We start from the raw sequence: 20004 nt of genomic DNA, 5'->3' as shown, positions 1-20004 counted from the left end.
TTTTTTATTCTTCACCTTCATATGTTTACTTTGGCACTGCATTATTCTGTATCTACCGTGCCTCCCTTTCTCTTCCTTTCTCTTGCTCTGCTTTTATCCCCCTCCGTCCTGCCTTCCGTCACTGTCTCTCGAGGGACTCTGGGGTTTATGCTTGTACACTCAGTGGCTTTTGGATCCTGAGAAAGTTTGCTTTCAATTCATTTCTTCCCACAGCTTCAATATTTTATCAGGCTGCTGATAGAGTGTGGCAATAGGTTGTTGTGGGTTATAGTATTTCAATCTGTTTTATGTATTTTGTGGTATAAATTAGTGTAACTGATTTGTCCTGATTCCTTGTGTTACAGACAATTTGTCAGAAGACACCTAAAGACTCCACACAATATGAAGAGTGTACGAAAGCTTTACAAGCAGTCAGCAAGGTCAGTGGTTGGTTTAGTTAAAGAAGTCTAATATAAATTTTGAGTTAATAATTAATCCATCTGTAATATGATTTTTCTTTTCATTTTTGCATTTGCAGAAAGAATAGTTTCACCATAGAGATAATAATTAGACATTGTTATCTGCAAAAACTGCAGATTTCCAATTTTTTTTTTTTTTTTAATAAACTTAAACTGATCAATCAGGGAGTGCTCTCAGAGTCATCACATTACACTTAATTCTCTGAACACCAAAACCGACAGACAGTTTCAAAAATGTCAAAATTTCCTCATTTATGAGAGCCAGACTGTAAAACGTAAGTCATTGGATTTTCAGCTTAAATTGCCTATAATAAGATTCTGTAAAAGACGAAGAAAATCTGCACAATAATGAAGGCATTAATGAGTCAGCTAGACCATCTGTCATTTATAGCTGAACTTGGCTGAACTGCAGGCTGTGTTTACACAGACCAGGTACTGGAACAAGTACTGGAGAACATAAAAAATCCAAGATGTAAAATACCAATAGTATGCAGAGCCATCATTTCTTTTCTGCTAAAGGTAACGCCACACAGCATTTGGAAAAATATTGTACATATTGATTAAAAAAATAAGTAAACAAAGAAATTCAAGTTTCCTTTTTTGTTGTGATTTATGACAGTATAAGTTTGTGTTCCTGTACAAAATACATTTTCGCTCTTGCTACTGATATCCGCGGTTGTGCTGTTTCCATAGAGATGCAGGACTTTGTACTGCAGTGGTAAATTAACCCACAGTGAGTAAAAATGTGACAGGAAAAATAATGCCCAACAACAGTTTGGAGTTCAGAAGGTTAATTAGCACTAGGTATAAAGCAGTATTACTCTATACATTGTTATTAATGGACACTTTTTGTGTATGAGCAGGTTGTACGAAAGTGTAATGAAGGAGCTCGCACAATGGAGAGAACAGAAATGATGTACACCATCAACTCTCAGCTGGAGTTCAAGATCAAGGTAAGGTCACTGCATTACGTACATCGACCAGATCCACATGAGTAGTATTTCATTTTGTGCATAGAATAATTCTTTTTAAAAACAGGCATAAACAAGCTTAAAGGAATAATTCATGCGCTTTAGGGAATCACATTTGTCCACTTCTTGCCAAGAGTTAGAGGAACCACCAGGATACCACTCTCATGTTTGTTATTTAAGCATTAAGCTAAGAACAGAAGTTCATCGGATTAATTTAGTATAAATTAGAAACTCGACATGTGGAAACAGTTAGCCTGGCTCTGTCCAAAGGTAAATACAAACTCTGCTGAAGATTTGTAAAGCTCATGGACACAGTCATTTTCTGCAATCCATGAAAAAAAAAATCCACTTTTGTACGTTCATATGGAGTTGCATTATTTTTGGAGGCACTGTGCTAAAATTGTCACAGAAATATGCCAGCTGGTTTGCACAATTTTATGCTAAGCTAAGCTAACTGGCTAACTGACCATATTTTTGTATATTTACAAAGTGCTGCTTGATCTTTGCATCTGACTCTCATCTGAAAGCAGACTTCCCTAAATATGATACTATTTTCTTAAAATGTGCATTTGTTTGGATGTAAAATATGTGATCAATGAGTCATATGCTGACATGTCCACACATGCAGACACACAAGGAATACACACCACTGTCACTCAGTTGGCGACTATCTAAACACACAATACACACAAGGCTTGGCAGGCTTAAGTGTGTCTAAGTAGTGTGGGAAAGAACCACTGGCACATTTGGGATTCACAGATGTCTGGTGAACATATTCTCATTCTGCATAGCCAGCTGTTCATGCATGTACTCACACAAACTGTGATTTAGCGTTTCCTGACAACCCCAACACGGTATTTTTACATTTGTTTGTTTGATTGCATCCTCCTGTTGATCGTATCTTCTTCCTTTCTCTATTGCAGCCTTTCCCCCTGGTCTCGTCCTCCAGGTGGATGGTAAAAAGAGGGGAGCTGACTGCATTTGTGGAGGACAACGGGATCTTCCTCAAACGGACGTCACGGCAACAGGTCTACTTCTTCCTCTTCAATGATGTCCTCATCGTCACCAGGAAGAAAAGGTGAGATCACTCTAGATCATAGGTTGGGCTTTGCGTGCGGGCTCTGTGTGTGATTCAGTTGGTGTGAGTGTGGCCTTGGCATGCAGGCTTTTCTCATAACTCGTGTTCTGACATGTCAGGGGTGAGAGTGTAACGGTAAGCCTTTTGGTTTTCACTGTGCATGAACTGCCTATAGCCAAGACCCACTGGGCGTGTAATTTAGCCTTCTCCATCCTCATGTTTAAACTTTTTTGAGGAAATGAACCTGTCCAAAAGTCTTATTTTTGGTGTCCATGGTGAAAAGCTAATAAAAGAAAGCAAGAAAAACAAACAACTGCTTGAGTCGCACTGAGAAGATGTTATCATCAGCATATTTGAGGATTTTTTTAGAAGTCGATAGACATCTGTACAATCAGCCTGATCCTCCTCTCAGCGTCAGTTCTTCATAGGCGTGTTCAGTAAGCTGAACAGGTGTAGTTACCTGAACCTGCTGTGACTTGGCATTATCTATCTGATCCCGTTCTTCTGAAAGTTGTGATGGTTTCAACATGTCATCTTGCCATGAATCACCTCAGAGGAATCAACCTGCTCATCGTCAGGCCTGTCAGCGAGTCTGCTTTCTCCATCCTCCTCTTTCTTCCTCTAGTTTTGCGAAACACCATGAAACAAACTATAAAGAAGACTTCCTTGAAATGATGTGGTTTTCATTTGCATGTGTGCAGCGTGGGAGTGTGTCCATGTATGCCTATTTTTGCCAAAAACAGGCGGAAAAAAGTCTTTCCCGTTCATCTCCCTCAGTGTCTGGAACTGATTGTCCCGCCACTTGCAGCCTGAGAATTCCTGAGAATCATAAAAAAAGAAAAGAAACATTCCATATGATATTATTCCGGGAATCTGATCTGGGACGGCAGACTCCAGCAGTGTGTGGTGTCAGGCCTGTGTTTGGAGGAGAGATTTGGGGAAAAAGGGAGTGCTCCGGAATCGGAGTGTGTATTTGTGTGACTGTGTAAGTTTGAATGGGAGAAGCTGTTATAATATTGGTTTGTGCTGTGGGGAGCGATGGAGCCTTGCTGTGGCACGCTACTCTACTGCACTCCAGCTGCAGGAATCACAACAAAAACACCCTAGAGGTACACAAGGCTAGCCCGGCATCACCAGGTCACAAATGCTCCTAGACATAATGGTGTAATCGCTCGTCTCCTTGTCATTGTGAATTGTAATGCGTATGAGGGGATCACTTACAAGAAGCAAAACGCACTTTATTGCCAAATGCAATGAAGTTGTGTGCTTGAATCCCCTCGGCTTATTCTTGTCTCGCTTTCACCAGCTTGCATTTCTTGGAATGCTGTCACTATCAAAACCAGAAGGAAGGGGTGAAAAGGTCACTGCTGCAGCACTTACACAGTAGAGAAAAAAAGCATACCTTTGACCTAAGAGTGTTCTCAGAGTATAGGACTATATATCGTCATATTCAGCAGACAGACGGCTAAAGTATGCATTGGCCTGTTTCTTATGATTTTGAATCTTTAAATGTTACTAATCACTATCTGCTCTGGTTACTTAATATAAATTTCATTGCTTTTCACTGTTTTATATGTTTGGAAACTAAATCTTTGTTCTGTTTCTTGGACAAGACAACATTTGAAGACTTTACCTTGGACTGGCGAAGCTGGAAAACTGTTAAGGACATTTTTTAAAAAGAAGACTTAAGTTGATGAACCCTCTTAAGTATCTTAGCATTTTCTGCAATGTCACATTTTTACAGTGCAGGCTCACTTATCACTGCAATATTAAATCCTGTACCTCTATTGAAACAACACTTAGACAGAAGTAGACAACTCAATATGTGTTTTGTGCAGTATGCCACAATTACGTACCATAAATCCTACAAAAAAGGAGAATAAAGAAAGCAAAATTTCTTTCATTACTTATGTTACAAAAATGGAAAAAAAATGGAATCAACATGTACATTTTTCCAAGAACCCACTGGTGTTACCAATACTTATTGAAGGGTGACTCTGCAGTCTGTAGGCATTTTGATACTTAAATTTTAAATTTACTTTCTTGCTTTTTTCCTGCCTGTTCTATGTATACACAGCCTGCACTTCAGCCGACAAATCCATATTTTCACATTTTCACTACACCAAGGAAGCGGAGCCTCGATGGAGTTACGTAACGATCTGCGTTGGTTTTTCTGTCTGTCTCGTCGCAACACTACTCAAAAACGGATTAACGGATTTAGATGAAACTTTCAGAGAAGATTAGAAATGGCACAAGGACCAATTGATTAAATTTGTCAGTGATGCAGCTTATAGTCTGGATCCACGAATTTTAAAGATTTCAGCCGTTGGAAATGATACAATGACTTGGCGGATTACTGCTCTCTCTGAGTGCTTTTCTAGTTTTGTCATGTGATTGTTGGTCGCAGCTGAGTCTCTAACAGCTTTTTAGTTGCATTAAGGAGTGCAGAATTTTTACATTTTGTTTAGTCATTTATATAGTCTGCATAGAACTGAAGGTTTATTTTGGTGAATGTTTGAATAAGATGTAAGTCTAGTGATTTTGAAGAAATAGCACAATTTTTAAGCTTACATTATCATCAATATTTACGCCGAACGGTAAAAAATTCATAATCCGAGGATTCTGCACTTTCTGGCTCTGATGAGTGATGTAGTTTTGGCGATGTTGTGAAGACAGAATGCCTTTCAAAACTGCCCACTGGTTTTGGCATTTGGAGAGTTGGTCTAAAGTATAATCATCAGCTAAAAAATAACTGTTAGGTGCAGCCCCATAATGACAACTTAAGTATTAAAATGTTTTTTTGTTTGACATTTAAAGATCTAATTATTAGGTTTTGTTAGTAATGCATTTGGCATTGGTTTGTACATTGTACTTTGCTAATTGTAGAAAGAATAAAACATTAGTCATACAGTAAGGGATTGTTATATTCTTAGATTGACAAATCTGCTTATTTTATTGACTTAGAGTGAAATCCAAACTGGGGCTGGCTATTGGAAACCCACCCCATGTCAGACTGGGCTTCTGTCACGCACCAGGAAAGTGTTGATCTGCTGCACTCTGGATCACAGGAACACTTACATAACACACCAGCTGGCTCCTCTCTCATCTTTGCTTCTCCCTTTTTCCTGTGTGAGTGCAGGGCATCATCTAAACATTCGTTACTGTTGGTGTTTCCCTCTCTCGGTTTTCTTTATGCTCTTTTTTTCTCTCTTTCGTTTCAGTACTCATGAACTTGTGGGGTTTGTTGCCAAGCCTACCATTGTCTAGTCTATGAGTCCATCTTTTTCTGTTCTACTGTTTGTTTGACTGTGCCAGAGTCTCAACACCATCATTATGTGCTGGCTGTATGTACACGTCCATTTGCATGCTTGACCTGCAATCCTATCTCAACATCTCTCTGAGGATTTGTGTTAGTTCTGCTTGTTTGTTGAAGAACTGGTTGTACGTAGTAAGGTTGTGATAAGATGCCTGTGCTATCTCGAACAGCCGAGTGATTTTCATACCATTACAGATCTGTTTGCGTTTGTTTAGAAGGGCAACCACGAGTCTCTTTCTCCGATTATTTCAGTTTTTAGCCCATTTCTCCAACATTTCAACATGAGATATTGCAACTAAATCCCACCTTCATTCCTCTGCTATTAATCAATAGTTTGACATGCTGTTCTCACTCATTCACACACGTAGGGAAAACTCACCCCACAAACACGTAATCACCCCACCCACCCACCCCGCTCACCAGCGTCATGTAAATGGAACTCCAGGAATTTTACCTGGAGGGATGTTAGGAGTCAAAATGCTGATGACTTTAAAATCTACCTTATAAGGTTAATGCATTGAAATAAGGATTCTTACTTTGTCTCTGAGCAGTAACTGAAATTATTCAGTGTAATATTTTGAATATTAGAAGGAACTATACTTATATCCCAACTAGTATGCAGGTATTAACATCTCAAATTCAGATTAATTAGATGGTAAGTTAGGTTGGATTATTTTTAATTTAAGTAAGGTTTTTAATAGATCATATGCAGAGTTAGGGTTTTTCATAATGGTTGTAAAATTTACAAAATTACAAAAAGCTCGTAAGAATACCTGAACTGGCTGTTAGTTTTTTAAAATTTAGATTTAGAAATCAATTTCTTAATCATAAGTATAACAGATAATATAATGAATAGACAAATTAATTCATATATATTGAGATTTTTGAGGGATTAGATGATCTTCATTAAAGAGCGCTGAACTTGCTGCTTGGTAGCATGCAGTTATGCTGACTAAAGTTACTTGGAGGGAATGTAGTTGATACCGAGTGCTAAGAAATGACATTATTTATATATAATCTTGTAATTTCTCAGCTGAAAACAAAAGGCATTGCTAAATACAATTCAAACTTGGAATATTTAGAGAGTTACCCCTTTTCCTTCAGATTCTGTGCTTCAGCTCTTTCTATTAGAAATAGTGGATGCTACACAAAAATGTGAATTGTCTGACTAGTTCCTCCTATGTATGGTATAGTGATGTACATTTCCATAGCAGTAATGTGTTCCTGGTTGAGCTGGAGACTTGAAGGCCAGGCCAATTATCTCCTGTTTCCAGTCGTTTTGCTAAGATAAACGAACTAGACCATAGTTTCATACTGTAACTCTTTAACTCTCTCTTTCTGAGAAAGCAGTTAAAGATGCTGAGCAGCTTAGATTTACAGTTACATCCAGGTTTAGTACTCGAGCATGTTCAATCTCTTCCAAACTGCTCTTGTGTCCTCTTCAGCTATGCTTTATCTGTCTCTCCCTGTGTTCTCTGTCTCCTCTTCCAGGAGTCTAATTGGTTGTGGGCAGCAGGCTCTAACTTGATTGACTGGTGGACAATAGGGGCTGATGGGTAACAGTTGAACCTTGTTGAGAACCTTCCAACCATGACTGGATTCTCCGACCAGTCATGACCCCGCGGTTTAGAGTTTGTGTGTGTGAGTGGAAGAGGGAGAGAGCAGCACATGGACAGATACATGTGTGTTTAACTGCCACCTTTGTCCTCGTTTGTGTTTGTGTGAGCAGCACGGACATGCACTCTAATGCTTACAAGAAACTACTTTCTGTCCACCAGCCTCTCAGCTTGACTGGTGTTTAAGTCTCGGGTTGACAAAACACATGTGAGCTGGACTTGGGCTCCTGTTCTTCAGAGGACTGTGTAAACATACTTCTTCTCCAGGTTCACTGCCGCCTAAGAGGTACCATGTTTCATAGTCGGCTCCAGATGTTTCTGCTAGACACAGGGTCATGTCATGCTCAGGTTAAAGTACTCATGTGCAATGTGCACGTATGGTACAGAAACCAGGATACAGAGACAGAAGCCTGATTGGAGCATAATGTGGGACATGATGTGATATTTGACTATTTTGATCAAAAACTTGATTAAATTCACTCTTTTTTGCTTCTGGTGGGTTGTATAGTCGAGATACTAAGAAACGAATACCAAGTTGTAATTATTTAAGTACGTAGTTTAAGTTTGTATGATTTTTTTAAATGCACGTTATTATATTTGTTTTATTTCCTGTCACTTATTTAGCCAATGAGAAAATATTGTGTAATGCTGCCAGGACAGACGTTCGTGTCATTATCTGCAAACTGTATGCTAACATTTTGATTTAATATAACACTTGAAACACTTGGGGATTGGTGTGCATTACCCATGTTGGGGCAGAAACAAGAAATTGGTTGGGTGCTTTTAAGAGACTTCCTCACATAGGTGCATCTAAAACTTCAAATTGTGACTCAAACTTCTATAATATTATTGTCAATTTTGCAAGTCATGTTTGAACATATACCCGCCAATCATCAATAAGATTTATGTGGAATATAAAAGTAATCCTCTCTCAGTTTTGTCTTAAAATTTTATTTTATTATTTTTTTGTTTTAGTAAAGTATTGTAATTTCTGTTTTGTTTTGGCTTCTGTATGTCATTTTGATGAACAATGGGATACAGTTCCAGTGTTATTCAGCAAATTTAACAGTCAAATTCAGTTCGCCTTTAGTTTTCCACTGAAGTGATAACATTCAATCCGTGTGTAAATACATATCTTATTGAACTACGGAGCTCTGTTTGTATGTGACGCACTGTGTACAGTTCACATTTCCATGTAGCGCGCCTTCCTTGATTGTTGAATGACGGGAAAGTGAACCTGATTTGACTGTAACTGAGGTCACATTAAAGATTCAAAATGGCAACCTTTCCATGACACAAACATATGAAGGCCTGTCACCAAAGCCTCACTTGTGAATGAATCTGACTTAATTATAAGTAGTCATCTTGAATATATTAAAGGATACATTATTTTAAAACTGGCTGTCTTTGTCTTTTTGTCAGTGAGGAGAGCTACACTGTGATCGACTACGCTCTGAGGAATCAGATTTCGGTCAGTTCTTGTCAACCCGAGGACCTGAACCTGTCGCCGGTCAGAAGCACCACCAGCATGCTGAGCTCACGGCAACCCGGCGCCAACCACCTCTTCCGACTGTGTTTCTATAGCAACCACTCTGGGGAGAAGGTGCCTATGATCCTTGGAACGGAGTTGCTGTGAGTGCTTTATTTTGGAACCCTTTTAATTGTTCTGTCTTCCACTTAAGTTTTCTGTTGCAGATTTACAAGGCTCTGTTTTGGGCAGCTGTGAATCATGTCTGCCTCTGACATGACGCGACGACATCAACATGTTTTGACCTACATATTGGTAGCCCCAGACGTTTCATACGGTTTGGGGTTTTATATGTGGGTTTCCACACAGCAAAACAAGTCTCAGTTCCTTATGTTGTAAACTCGACTCTATGAGAAACAGTTTAGTTCTGCTGCCTTATCTTCCCTTTATGTGCTCCAATAGGCCTTTTAGAGAAAATCCATCTCCCCGCTCTCCTAAGCTATTATATCGGCTCTTTTTCCACCATTACAGGTCACAGGGATATTTTGTTACATCTATTCTCAAGACAGACTGTTGTTGTTTATGCGACCGAGGAAGTGAGATCTATTATTCCGTCATGTCTGCAGTCGTACTGTAAAACAGAGCAGCTGCACCAGATAATTGTTTTGTTGACTGAGTGTCTTCCAGCTCAGGCATCTATGCTAATAAAAGGAGCTCCCTTTGTTTAATGTCTGCTGGTTGCAGTGGAAATTTGTTGCATATGCATATCTAGGAAGCTGATTTGAAGATCCTTTAAACTGATGCCTGTAGCCGTGTTGGTAAAGTTCAACCACCCCCCTCCCGCCTCCATCTGTCTTTGTAAAGCAAATAGAGTGAAAAGCGAGGGTGTTCAGATTATATAACCCACACAAACAAAAGGGATCTGCCATATATTGGGCTTCATACAAGGTTTATTTGTTCTAGTTAGTGTCAGAAGTTGGTGCCGGTGCAAACACACACACACACACACACACACACACACACACACACACACACACACACACACACACACACACACACACACACACACACACACACACACACACACACACACACACACACACACACACACACACACACACACACAAAATTAGCTCTAACTGCGGTTGTTTGCTACGGTTCAAAGTTTTGTTAAGGAGTGTTTTCACGTGTACAGGGCCTGTTCCACTCCATTCCTGTGTAGTTAGAGAACCTCCCTCTGTATTCTCATTACAGAAGCTGTGGTTTTTCCACTGAAAGCACAAATTCACTGTAAACGGACATCTACACTGTACAAAACACAGCCTCCGTCTTCTAGCTTTTTTGTGAATCAGACGGATGTTTTATAAGTGTATGTTTTGTTGTTTTTGTGACCGCCATGTAAAGTTACTTTTAAAAAAAAATACTTAAAAAGGTAACACACTTAAAATACCATTTGTTTTTAATCAGCAACTAGAAGGGATTCAGTATAAGCAAAGCAAGGTAGTGGTTCAGAGATTAATGAGGTAGAAAATTTCCCTGACAAAAGCTCAGCACACATGCAGGCTCATCAGAGACGAGAGCAGAACAGTAACAATTAGTTGTTTAATTTGATCTACAGCAAATTAATCTGTATCCATTTTCAGAAACAGACTAATGATTTGAGTTTTACACCAAGATTAGTCTCATCCACTCAAATTTCTGTCATCAAAACTTTTCATAGTCCTATAAGGCTGTAAATGGAAGACTATAAACAGTACTAGAAGTTTTTTTTTAATTTTTACTTTTTTCCCCACATTGATCGATCAAGAAAATAACAGAATTATTGATAATGGAAATTTGTGTAACAGTATCAGCTTATAACATACTGGAACAGTCTTTACATAGAGAATTTGTGGCTGGGCTTCATGCCCGATACCCACGCAACCTGACAGAGCTTGAGCAGTTTTGCAAAGAAGAATGGAACAAAATTGCAGTGGGCAGATGTGCAAGACTGATTGAGACCTATCCACACAGACTCACTGCTGTGATTGCAGCCAAAGGTGCATCTACTAAATACTGACTTGAAGGGGGTGAATAATTATGCAAACACTTATTTTTATTTGTATAATTTTCTTTCATTAACATTACTTTATAGAAATCTATTTTCACTTTGACATTAAAGAGTTTTTCCAATATTTTTTTGTTAAAAAAGCTAAATTTTATTGACCATGATTGATTTATGAAAGCAATAAAAGGATAAACCATCAAAGGGGGTGAATACTTATGATAGGCACTGTATATATCAATATAGGACTTTTTTTACCTTTTAAAACTCTGGATCAGCATCGGCCTCAGAAATCCAGTATCCATCAAGCTTTAATGAAAATTGTTGTCTTTTTTTCCACAGAATTCATAATAAATATTTTTTATTACATTTTTATCCAAATGTATTATTTTTAATCAGTTTAATAGTTGAAATATCATCAGTGTTTCCACATTGCAAAATTCTAACTGTCTTCCTTATTGTATAGCAGTGTGGACCGATGATATGAACCTTTACCCAGTGAAACACCTGACAAAGCGACTGCAGTACAACGTGTTAACTGTGACCGACGTCGGCCTGTGTAGGAGGCAGTTTTAGTAATGTCACTTGAATGCGCTCGCCTGCTGAGTCTCTAACTTCTACTTGTGCATATAAAGTCTGGCATCCCTGTTCAGCTGCCTCTTCTGCAGTGTGAGTTGTTGTGGAAAACCCCCAGATTCCCTCCTTTGATAATCTTCTTTTGGGGCCCTTGGCTGAGATGTAATGATGTGATTAAGCATGTGTGTGTGGAGGGCTCAGCTCTACTCACTGTAGTACTGAATGAACTGAGGACAAGGGGGGACTCTGGCAACTGTCCATTGTTGCAGTGGTTACTAGGCATTGTTTATGTTGTTGCTGGGCAACAGCCCATTGCTAAGTGGGCTGTTTCCCACGACTACCCCTCCCCACGGCTGATACTTCCCTCCCTCGAACCTTTCTCCCATCCCATGTCTCATCTTTTAGACAGTAGTCGGCATCTGCACTTTGTTCTTGATGACCAGAGAATAACTTCCTCTTCCGCCATCCATTCATCCCAATTTAGCGATCTAATAACACAACGTGGCACATGGAAGTGTTGTCACATTAGCAGCCTGTTTAGGAGCTCAATGAACCGAAGCAGACAAATAAGTATTGTGCCTTTCTCAGAAACTGCTGCACTGGTGGGCGGCATCATAATGGATTTTTTTTCTTTTTTCCCAATTATGTCTAGAAAATAAAATTACTACCAGAGGTTTATCAGCTTGCCCAGGTGACTGGATTATTTTGATTACCGGCCAAATAGGACTGCAGTAATCTCCATTATTGATTAATATTTTATATTTTTTAAAATAATTTGACCATTTTGCTGATAAGATGATTACAAAAAACTCCATTCAAATTCAGATAGTTTATGGCATATGTACTAACAGTCATTCATCTCTTATATGTTTGTCATTGTTGTCTCATGTAACACTTCAACACTTTAGTCTAGTAGTTCGTATATAAAATATATTAAAAAAACTCTCAAAATATAACAAAAAGGCAACGATGGCTGAACTCACAACCAGTGAGAAAAGAGGGAGGTAGGCAAGGGGGAAGGCGTGCGCCAGCGCTCGGCACCTTGGGGAGCCCGGCAGCTGCAGCCAGGTCGAAGCCGTGGCCTCTTCAGACAGCGGGCGCGGCCGATTGGAACAGTCGGGGGTGGGGAAGGCTCGCGCCGGCGCTCTTCTCCCGGGGAGCGTGGCTGTGGTGGCCAGAGACGGCTGGGGACCACGTCCACTGTCCGGTGGACGGCGGGGGAAAAGAAGAAGACAGCCCCGTCGGCTCTGTCTTTCAGGAAGACCAAGGAGGGGAATGATCCAGCACCCACAGCAGGCAGTGCTGGCCTTTATGGCAGAGGAACAGTGATGAGCAGCTGCTGCTCATTCTTCAATCAGGACAGGACTGTGACAGCACCCTGTAAACTTTGAGATCATGTGGCAGCTCACCTGTCCCAGGTGAAGAAAAGCAAACAGTTTGACTTGCTGTTAGATCTTGATTGATCCTTTCTCCATGTCAGGGATAATATAGAATCTTAAGGAATTACTGAATTTGTTGTAGTTGTTTTGAGTGTGCATGCACACAACTGTCTCATTTTGGAGATGCTCTTATAGATACTGCTGTTGTTTGATGCTGCATGTATGTAGTTGGGAAGACTCCTGCAAACAGCTTAAAATGCAGTATGTTGCTTGTGCGTGCCCATCTGTAAATACCCACGAAAATCATACTGAAAATGGTGCTCATGTGGACATTCAGATAATGCCAAACCACAGAAACGAGTGTAAATCTAAAAGGAGCAGCTAATTCATTACAATAGAGATTTAGAGGGAATGTAATAACCGTGAAATGTGATTAATGTGTATTACTGCTTTACTTTCATTTGGCTTTTTTTGGTCATATTTATATACAAAACATGTTTCAGTACTAATAAAACAGTGTACCATAAATGATAAAATATAAGACAGATTTTTGAATCAAGAAACCTACTTTTTACTCTACAGCTACATATAGTGTTTATTTTTATCCTCTTAAAGTGGTTCATTTGTGAGGACAGAACATTCAGCTGATTTCTTTTTGCTGTCACAGTCAGAAGGCAAAGAACACAAAAATGCAGGCCTGTGCGTGATTTCTGTTAATGAGTTTTCGAGCAGGTCCGGCATCATTTTGCTTGGAAAGACAAGTATCCTCCACTGAGGAAACAAGTGGCTCTTGTGCATATACTTGACTGTATTGTTCACTTCACTGCCGAATTTAAGTGCAGCTCAAGTCAAGCTCCAATGTGAAATTCCACACATTCCGACCGAAGGGGGTTTTTTCTCTCTTTTTTCTGTGGAATTGAAACTGTTCTGGTGTTGGGCAGGGCTGTGGGTGTTTGTGCTCTCAGTTCCATTTGTTCTTTACCTGCTGACCTTTTAAGCTGATGCCTTCCCAAAGTCTGTGTATCATTATAAAAGCTCTAAGAAGTAGACGTACAGTACAGAAAACCCTGACCTTAGAAAACTGTGTAATACGTCAGGAATTCACCCAGACAGCTGGATCGGAGATGGCACAAGGACTTCTGTGTGGTGCATCTCAGACTGTCTTCAGCATTGTTTGTGATTCTCCTTTTCCTTCCCTGTTCTGTCTATCCTTTTGTTCGGTGTGTTCATGTCAGCTTGCCTTCCCATGACCTTGATGCCGCATCCAGTCCAGAGTCAGTGAATACTGTTTCTCTATTAGTGGAACAGGGCAGCTACAGAGGTCTGCAGCAAAACAGTTCTGTTAGCCAGATATGCAGCGTTATAACACAAAGCAGCTCCGGTTACGTAACAGTCCCAACCAGAAGAGGCAGTCTGTAGTTCTGCTGCACACTTAAGCGTTGTTTTTGAATTTTTCTTGCACTGTCTGCTTTCATTTATGCGATGATGTGAAAGTTGCTGATGGGAATGATTCCATCTGCCTGGGAATTTCCACTTGTTGTTTTGTTTCCGAGCAAAGATGTGCCGTGTTTTTGTCGGAGAAGTAGCAATCGTACCCAGATATCATTATGTGGAAGGAAGGGATTGGGCTGAGAGTAAACAAGTTGAGAGGAGGGAACAGAAAGAGTTAAGAGAGAAGTTAGAGATTAAACTGAAAACAAGATGAAAAGCGGTGGGTGATTTGAAGTCCTCAGAGGAAGGAAGGTTGGAAAGAGGCTGTCATCGCTCTTTATCTGCTCATGCGAAAGAGGTTTTACAGTGCAGCAGCAGGGTCTCTCTGCTTTTTAGAGGTGAAACAAGAACCTCCGACAGTGGATTTATGATTCTTGGCATTCACTTGTTCTTTGTGATGAATAGTTAAAGGCAAAAGGAGCCTTTACCACCATGAATAGGTTGATCTTGCACAGGCTTATAGTCATGTAAAGGGGAAGAGGGCAAGCACCTGCTCAGTGCATATTCATGATTCACATGCCTGCATGTAAACACACTCGTACAGTTTGAGGGTTGTTTTTTTTCCCACATTTTTTGGCACATGCCTCACAGTCCACAGATAAAGTGTTTCTCGCACAAATGTGGTTCTCCTGGTATCTGCATGGTCGATGTATTGAGTCCACGAATGCACACGCAGTACATTCACAGTAAAATACTTCAGCTGTTTCCAGTGTGGGAAGGCGACCTGCCACGCTCTGTATGTGCACATGTATCCGACTGTTGGCATGCATGTCCAGCTGTCAAGAGCAACAACTAAACAGCTGCTTTTTCCCACAGAGCAGCTCGGATGAACGTGAAGAACTTGCACATTTAGCACAGAGACCTCTCACATTGTTTGCCTTATAGTTGTGCCATTGAAATTTACTTCCATTTCAGGCAAACTCGAAAAAAAAATACAGACATCATTAGTGAGTGACTATTTCCCACCTGGACTATGACCTAAAAGGACAGGGATGTTATCATTCGAATACAAGGGGCTCACTTTACGAGTTGCAACCATGAAATGAGGGCTCACTGATGGCTTCCTACCTTAAAGATTTAATTCAAAGTAATGTTTATAAAGGTTTAAAGTGATTTTAAATCATCAAATTAGTTGTTGAGGCGTAGTAATTTGGGGTATTATGTTATAGGCTACATATTACTAGTATTTTGTCTTGTAATTGACAGCCTTTGTGTCCTGATAAAGATCAGAACATTGAGTGTGCAACATGAACACTTTAATGAGCTCTGACTCATGGGCCTTCCCTGTTGAGCTTCATTTGAGGTCCTTGCAAAGACGACTGCCACTCTCAGTCTGCGATTGTGCATTTTATGCTCATGAGTGTGATGCAGTCCAGCAGTGTTTAGTCAAAATGGGCCTCAATAAACCATCTCTGCTTCATTTCCTGAACTCCCCCCTCTTGCTCTTTGTAAATCCCCCAGAACAGGTGAAATTAGAGAGTTTGAGGGAATCTGACCTGTGCAGCTCCACCCACCTTTTTCTTCCCATGAATCACACGAGATATAGAGAGAGGGAGAAAGCAAAAGCAGGTCTGTCCTCTCCTGAGAATAAGCCTTTGTGCGCGTCCTCCTCAGTTCTCTCCGACTGAAAACACACCTCTGTTCTCTCAGTGACACGGGCCAGAAAAGAGGGAGGGAATCCGAAACTTGCTGGGCAACAAAATTATCGCAATCGTCTGTAAGGTTGCGTGAATGCAAACCTGCCCTTTCTTGATGTTAATTGGCTTGAGTGGATTGTGACTGTCATTTGTAGGTGCAAATGTCCTAAACTGGTGTAACCTCTGTTTGCCACACCTACAATAAAGTGTCCCACAGCAATGTCAAGCTTTGGGAGTTGTGAAGTTAACACAACTTCATATTCTAAACTCACATAGTGCCAGAGATTTTTAATAAGTTGCTAATGTGCCATTACATCTGCTCTCAGGAATGAACGTGCTCGATGGATCAGCGCTCTGGGCCAGAATGTCAACAATAAGAAGAGCCAGGATAGAACCAGTAAGTGGTTACTAATACAGATTCACAGACACACTTCTCTCACAAATGCTCCATGACCTTCATTTAGCTGACTGCACCACCTTGTGGTCATCTGATGAAACCATTTTTTCCCCCTCACTGATTTAAAAATAATTTACTTGTTAATTAAATCCCTGAACTTGAATAACTGTCACATTTTTCCTCACTGTGGGCATATTTTAAACTGTAATATAAAATCCTGCTGCTAAGTGGACCATAATGACAGCACATGACTAGAAGTAGAAAGCCAATGTTTTTTTCTTCTGCTGTATACCATAGTTACAATACTGCAAATATAGATCTGTATTTTTTAAAGTAAGTTGAATGTCTTTGCTTGCTTATTTAACAAAAATGGAAAAACAAAGGAATCAGTACATTTTCCAAGCTCCCACAGTTGTTACCAATGCTCACTACAAAATACAAATTGCAAAAATAGTATGTTATTTTTTGCTGCTTAGATTTTTAATTGGCTTCCACACTTTTCCTTTATCTGTTCAGTGTTTGCACAACATGTAGTTCAGCCAAAAAGCCAGATTTTTTTGTGACCTGTTGTTCACTAATGACTATCCAGTTGTTCCAAGGTGTAAAAAAACAAACAAAAAACAGTTTGTTTTTTGTTACAGAATCTGCCTGTAAAAAATTATTTGTTTTTGCCGAATTTCAAATTAAGACATGATGTAGAATAAAGTGATGAAATGTCATTAACTATGGATAGTTGTCCTACAGTGGCATATCTCTCATTAGTATTTCAAAGACCCCCAGAAAGTTCAAAATCCACCAGTAGCCTTGGTTCAGCTGTTTCTGACGCTGATAAATTGTTGCCTCCCAAATCCTCTGGTTGGTTTTAGGGTACAGCGAGTTAGTTGAGAGTTAAACAAATAAGACCAGTGTAAATGACCCGAAATGATTTGTGGATTTGTTTGTGCTCTTCCAGATGTCACGCAGGTGGAGGTGATCAGAACGTACACAGCCAAGCAGCCAGATGAGTTGTCTCTGCAGGTGGCTGATGTGGTTCTGGTCTCACAGACTGTAGAAGACGGTATGTTAGTCCTCACCGCCTCACTCACTCTCTTTAATGTTCCTCTCATTTCCCATCTTCCTGTTTCAACCACTTCCTTTCATCATGCTTCTATACACTCTCTTCCTATTCAGTACTTATCTTTTTCACATAATGGACCTCAACCCTGTTTGAAGATGTGTTTTAAATCTACACAAACACCTGAAAGCCAAAGGTCATTCCCTTTTCGGTGACCATAGCAACTGACTTTCATGTTAAAGAACAGACGCCATCAAAGAGGGGAGACAGTAATAGCATGAAGCAACACACCACACATTCTTTGATTTTCATATAAATGCCGTTCCGCCTCCAGGCTGGTATGAAGGAGAGCGACTGCGTGACGGAGAGAGGGGATGGTTCCTGAGCGAGTGCGCTGAACCAATCACGTGCCAGGCCACCATTGAACGCAACATGCAGAGGATGGACCGCCTGCAGGGGCTGGAGACTAACGTGTGACAGGACGATAAGCTGCCTGCTTAACCCATGGTAGGCTTTCCCCTGCTGACAGCGACCCCCGCGACACACCACCAACCTGCCCTTTTAAGCACTGAACTCAGACAAATGAGTTCACCAACAGCATCAGCGACCTGCCTTCAGGGACCAAGTGGAGCTTTATGGGAGCCGCTTGATCCTTACAGGATAAATACGAAGCCATCATTTAGACTTCTGCTCAGCATCCACTAAATATCAGGCATTCTGAGAAGAAGAAACACAGCAGAAGAACACAGATTGCCTTAATTACTGATTGGTCCCTGTGTGGGTGGGATGGTTTGACAGTGGAATCTGTCACATTGATTAACTCCCTGGCTGGTTAGAAAACTTCACACCCACAGCCAAAGTCACTGCTTTCAACACTCTGCGGCATAAGAGCTGTTGGTGTGAAATTTGTAAATGTTACTTTGCAAGCATATTCTTTGTAAGAGATGTGCAATGTAATAAGAGTGTACAGTACAACTGGAGGAGGTGTAGTAGACCAAATGGTGTGACATCAGCCTGGTTTGTGTTCTGTTAATGAGGCTCAGGCCCTGTGATTAGGAGCTTTGCCAGGGACTATGCTAACTATGAAGATGTTGATTGTGAAAGTGATAAGGCAGGAGGGTGAGATAGTGTTGAAACTCCTGTGAGTGTCCAAGCAGCACAGATAACTATGGTAGTACAGCAAAAATAAAGAAAAAAGCATGAATGCTACTTGTTTGAAGCCTGAGGCACTTTGCGTAAATAGAATAGGTCAGAATTAGTTTGACTATATTAAGAATTATAGTAACCTGGGAGGTTTGAGGTGCTTTTAATTATGCTAACTTATACTTCCTTGCTCCTCCTGTGACACAGAAATCATTCCTCCTCTCCCTTTACGGAGGATTTTCACATGTATTCCTGCATCTCTTCCTCACAGCACTCTCCCATCCACGCTGGGAGGAGCTAAAGAGGGAAGCGAGGAGACGAGTTAGCCTAATAAAAAGTACCCATGACCTCATACATCATCCACGAGTTAAGCAGAAGAGCCAACTAGCTGTCCCCTACCTTTCTGCTTGACACCAGTTAATGTCACCACTATAAATCAGGCTTTACATTTGTGTCACAAATACCATTATTCTCTCCATCCCTTCAATGATTTGGACACGCTGAAAGAGCACACACACACTTGATGCCAAGCCAGAAGTGTGGATGTATAAATACCCCCCTTGGGATTTATATTGCGATATTTATTTATGTTGAAATTAATTTGCGCGTGCTTATGGTGAGACCGGAAGAGACGAGCTGGGCCTGCCTGGCCGTGCTTTTAATGTGATTATCCAGTGTGAGTCATCTTTTTAGTGTTGCCCAGCTAAAGGAAATGAATAGCTTGGTCAGAACATAATGATAACACCATCGATCAACCACCACTGCTCTCAGTCCAGCCCAAACGACAACCACAACTGTTGAGCTGCACAAACAGGAGTACGGCAGTAGGAGGCAGAGCACCCAACAAGAAGGACACGAGTATCCAGACTTGGCTTTGCATTTGCACTCAGGGAAAAATTACCACACATCTTAGCATGAAGTGATCTTGTTTCAATCATTTCCTCTCTTTGTAACTATTGTAAATCATCTCTGTCAATGTAAATATGTACAACAGCTGAAACTGTAACATGTATGTTTTCATAAATACAAATATATATTAAAGAAAGTTGCTTATATTTTAATCAGTTTCTGTTAATAAAAGCTCAGTTACTGGGATCCGGTCATGTATTCTAATTGATCGATTTGATTTGTTTTGCCCCTGATCTTGATGAAAATCATTCCACTTTTTATTCCTACAGTACCATTTGGGACAAGAAATTAGAAATGTGCATAAATCCTCTGGCCAGTAGTGCTTTTTTTCAGGTATTTATGAGATATCACCTGTTAAATCAGGGGTATGCAACAGCTATGCAGGTGTTCATTCCAACCAAATTACCCAGGTGATTTTAGTGATTGCTCTCTCAGCGCTCAGAACAAATTGTGTTCTCCTGTCACAG

The 20004-nt window shown here is 40.3% G+C and overlaps 1 protein-coding gene across 1 annotated transcript in view; it reads left to right on the top strand.

Moving 5' to 3' along the window:
* Positions 1-19723, top strand: part of LOC110955977 (rho guanine nucleotide exchange factor 26) — a 30546-nt gene extending 10823 nt beyond the window's left edge. Inside the window, exons 9-15 of the mRNA XM_022201192.2 lie at positions 345-419; positions 1322-1411; positions 2353-2507; positions 8862-9071; positions 16361-16431; positions 17384-17488; positions 17820-19723. Of these exons, the coding sequence (XP_022056884.2) occupies positions 345-419; positions 1322-1411; positions 2353-2507; positions 8862-9071; positions 16361-16431; positions 17384-17488; positions 17820-17962 (849 nt within the window). The 3' untranslated portion in view covers positions 17963-19723. The remainder of the gene's footprint in view (positions 1-344; positions 420-1321; positions 1412-2352; positions 2508-8861; positions 9072-16360; positions 16432-17383; positions 17489-17819) is intronic.
* Positions 19724-20004: the final 281 nt, after the last annotated feature.

The sequence above is a fragment of the Acanthochromis polyacanthus genome, chromosome 13 (genome assembly GCF_021347895.1).
Source record: "Acanthochromis polyacanthus isolate Apoly-LR-REF ecotype Palm Island chromosome 13, KAUST_Apoly_ChrSc, whole genome shotgun sequence".
NCBI classification, from domain to species: Eukaryota; Metazoa; Chordata; class Actinopteri; family Pomacentridae; genus Acanthochromis; species Acanthochromis polyacanthus.
The sequence above is the reverse complement of the archived record's forward strand: the minus strand, read 5'-3'. Positions and strand labels throughout refer to the sequence as shown.